Below are 3,920 nucleotides of genomic sequence, written 5' to 3' on the forward strand. Positions count from 1 at the left end.
TATCTTATCTTATCTTATCTTATCTTATCTTATCTTATCTTATCTTATCTTATCTTATCTTATCTTAGCTCACAAACAGTCACCAACCTTTCTGCTGTTGCTCTTGATCTAAATTAATGTGAACATTTTATATTTTAAGGTGGTATGTATTGTAAATTGTGATCTTACACTGGCACCAGACTGCTGGTTGCCATGTAAGTAAATACGATTATAATGGCACTTTAATCAGAAAGAACATTTGAAGCGATGATCCACAGATTCTAYGTTCTAACATTTTTATTTTTTAGAGAGGACCCACAGTTGAAGGTAGTGATTCAAATCTGAACAACTGGAGCTCTATTTTTTTACATCAGCGCTACTTTATCCACACAAACAATTTGAGCTTTTAAACTCTTTTATAAAACATATGGTTTCAAACACTGTTTTYCTTTAGGCACTACAAAAAAAAAAACTTCAGTCTTTTTTAAATGAAAAATATAGACTTGGCAATGTTTCCAAATCCACAAGGAAACCAATATTTCACCCCAGTATTTTCTCGGAGTTCTGTGGTCTAAACTCATCGGTTAAGCAACAACTGAGATGACAGGGTTTTTTTTAAATATGGAGTRAATTTCTGACAATACTTGTCCTCTGGGAAAGCTAGAAATAGAACGCAACATGCCAAGATTGCAAAAGAACAGAAGTTTGTTCTCTGAGTCTGCACCAGCTGTCGGGAGCCTCGTTACGCTGCRTTCCCGTTAGCTCAGGAGTCGGATCTGCAAATGACATCGGACCGTCTGTGTTAGTTTATCACTTGTGGTTGAGCAGGACTGTGTGTGACTGACTGTTTGATAAAAAGTGAACCTAAAACGTTTATTAGCTCAGTTATCACAGCTCGTGAAGTCAGCCATGTTGGATTTTGAAGGAGAGGCTGGTCAGGAATCTCCGATATTCTGAGAGTGAGTGATTTGTCAACATGGAATTTGGAAACTCCAACGTCGGAGTACAAATGGAATGCACCATTAGTTTGAGAGCAAAAGGGTAAAAAAGCTAATAAAAACTGCTACATCCTGACATTTTATAGCATTTATTTAATGCTGTACCCTCATTACAAACAAACCTCCATGTACAAAGACTCTTCCCATCTGCTCTTCATTAGCCTCCTCTTCATTTTTCCAGCTTCCAGAAAATTCAGTCTCATTATTACTTCAAGTCCAAACGGGATCCGTGCTCCCATTAAATATTTGTTGCAAAGCTGACTCAAAAACRTCTCAGTCGTCCTCGGCAGTTCACTCAGAAATCCCCAAATTGGTTGTTTCGACAGTTTTTCACATCTGAGCAACAAAAGGTGCAACATCCAGGTGTTCATTCATTTATGGTCTCCAGGGTAAGAAATGAGCAGGCTATGATGAGCTGTAACAGGAAGTTGCTAGTTTCAAGTCTCAAAACAAATAAAAAAAAAGTCATGATAAAAAGTCTTTTTTTAAGTGACATTCATAAAGTTATAAAAACCAAAGAACCGGTTGTTGTGTGTAATTGTTTAGGAGGAAACCCCCTGTGTTAGATTGAAACTTGGGGTTTGATAAGCTGCACCTTTGCATCCGTCTCCATGTTGTCGGGGGTCTCACAGGTAGGTGGTGGCCTCCCTGTTCTCCCTCTCTCTGGCCTGAGCCACAGCCACGTTGATGCACTGCAGCCACTCCTCGGCGTGCTTCTCATCTTCCGCTTTCAGCACGTATGTCTTGCTGTCTGTGAAGATTTCAAAGGCCCGCGGCAGACCCCGATCTCTGCGCTTCTTAGCTACGACCTGCAAGCGAAACAACAGAGACGTAAGAGGATGAGGAGGCAGGAACAGCTCTGCGGTCACATCACAAATTCACAGCGTTTGGCTTTTTTTTTTTTGGAGCTTTGTTCCAAACTTTTTCAGTGCCATGACCCTGCCCCAAAACAGTATTAGCTTCTGGATGGCAATTCCCCTTGCAAAACAACAATCAGTGCTACAGAATACGTAAAGAAACATCAGCTTTTAGAATGTTTTTTTCTTACTTTTATTCACTAATAAATATTACATCTGTTATGGACTAATTATCTATCTGTTTCACCTTGACGCTGTCCAGTACTCATATATCTTATGATCATTGTCAAATCTGTTTGCCCAGATGTCAGGACTCCGCAACGGACTGACCTCTCTTGTTTGATAAGAAACTCTTTGAGCTGAGAGCCCTGTGATTGGCTGGGCAGTACATTCGTCGATCTGTGATTGGTTATAAGCACGTCATATGATGTTATCATGGTGTACATTATTGGCTGCTTTCCGCTGACGTGTCAGCCACAAGCCGACAGAGTTTCCTGATTGAGTCCTGTTTGTTTGTCGCTCAGAATTAAATCATTATTGACCACCATACACGCAGACTTTCTGTGCATCATTCCAACGTGTTTCTGCATTCTTAGTAAATCATGCGACGACAGAAATTGGCGTTGTCTGCAGGAAGTTTTTTTTTAAATTTCGACATGTCTTTCTTCATCGATTTTTCTGATGTGTAATGATGCTTCATTTGTCATTTAAGCCTTTTTCCTGTTGTATCTTACATTGATTGAATGTATATGTTGTTGGTCGTCATTTAACTTGCACTATTTTTCCCTTATTTCTCCATTGTATTGGTTGTTGGGTGATACATTTGTGTTTGGACGTTTCATGATTTTTCCATTTGGTTTGGTTTTGAGTATTGTTTACTCGAGAGGAGGGAGTGTTATGGATTAATTATGTATATCTGTTTCACCTTGTCGCTGTCCAGTACTCATATATCTTATGATCATTGTCAAATCTCTTTTGCCCAGACGTCAGGACTCCGCAATGGACTGACCTCTCTTGTTTGATAAGTTTGGTAAGTGTTTATAAGAACTTTATAACATGTTTTAAACGTTTCATCATACTGTTGATAAGAACAGAACAAAATCTTTCATAAATAACGTTTCATTATATTATTATATATCATATATAAAATATGATTAAAAACAGATTTAATTTTATTTTTAATGATTCAAAACATTTGTTTTTTTTTTTTCAGCTTTTTGATGTGCCCTTAGCTACATACGGACGCCCCGATTAACTGGGGATGATTTGGTGACGTGTTTTCTGCAACTCTCTTCAGAGCAGTGGCGGATCTAGGATTGTTTTGAGTATGGGGCCATCAAGGGGTCACAATATTCATAGAGGGGCRAAGTCTTTGTTCAGCTTCCTTTCACACAAATCCCCAGTTTTGGTAAGGTGTATATACATGTAACCAGTCATACATGTTCAAACACTTGTGATGTAATGTATTTTTTTAAAAGAGTACCACTTTACAATAAGGCTCCCCTTTTAGATGGCTTTTAAAGAGTTTATAGATAGGTTATTAATTCATCTGTAAACACTTTATAAATTATTAATAAGTGATTATTATCAGAGGTGCACATAAGCGGTGCGCAGGTGCGCTTGTGCTGTCAAAAAAGGAAAAAGCGCACCAGATGGGACGTCATAAAGCTCCTTTGCGTACCTAAGCTTGTACCTGATTGTCTGCCAAAACAACAGCTAGCAGCGCTCTAGAGTGCGACCAGTTTGGTCGCAAAGGCGACCTGATTTCTTAAAAAAAAAAATCCAGCGGCACTGGTGTGAATGGATTGTTCGGTGCGCCACAGTGGGACCCTGATATGAGGATTAAATGGACACTGCCTTCAACAAATCAGACGAATTCCARAGCCGTTTTATCCAATCAGAGCAGAGAAGGGCGGGACTTTCAGTGAGAGCAAGTTTAGTTGCTSCYGCAGYGACGCGATCAGTCCTGACTTCTCCTCTCCTCCTGCACTTTGCTCCTGAACTACCAGAGCCTTTGGTCTGTAAAACCTAACTTTATATTAAATATATGTTCAGAATGTTGTTATTGAACAGATCTGTCCAACTC

General features: G+C 39.3%; 1 protein-coding gene across 3 annotated transcripts in view; it reads right to left on the minus strand.

Annotated features, from left to right (window-relative positions):
- Positions 1-1,050: 1,050 nt before the first annotated feature.
- veph1 (ventricular zone expressed PH domain-containing 1) overlaps positions 1,051-3,920 on the minus strand; it is a 104,483-nt gene continuing 101,613 nt past the window's right edge. For all 3 annotated transcript variants that reach the window (XM_014012826.1, XM_014012825.1, XM_014012824.1), the window contains one exon: positions 1,051-1,786. In XM_014012826.1, coding sequence (XP_013868280.1) covers positions 1,604-1,786 — 183 coding nt within the window. In that variant the 3' untranslated portion in view covers positions 1,051-1,603. The remainder of the gene's footprint in view (positions 1,787-3,920) is intronic.

The sequence above is a fragment of the Austrofundulus limnaeus genome, unplaced genomic scaffold, assembly GCF_001266775.1.
Source record: "Austrofundulus limnaeus strain Quisiro unplaced genomic scaffold, Austrofundulus_limnaeus-1.0 Scaffold95, whole genome shotgun sequence".
NCBI lineage: Eukaryota > Metazoa > Chordata > Actinopteri > Cyprinodontiformes > Rivulidae > Austrofundulus > Austrofundulus limnaeus.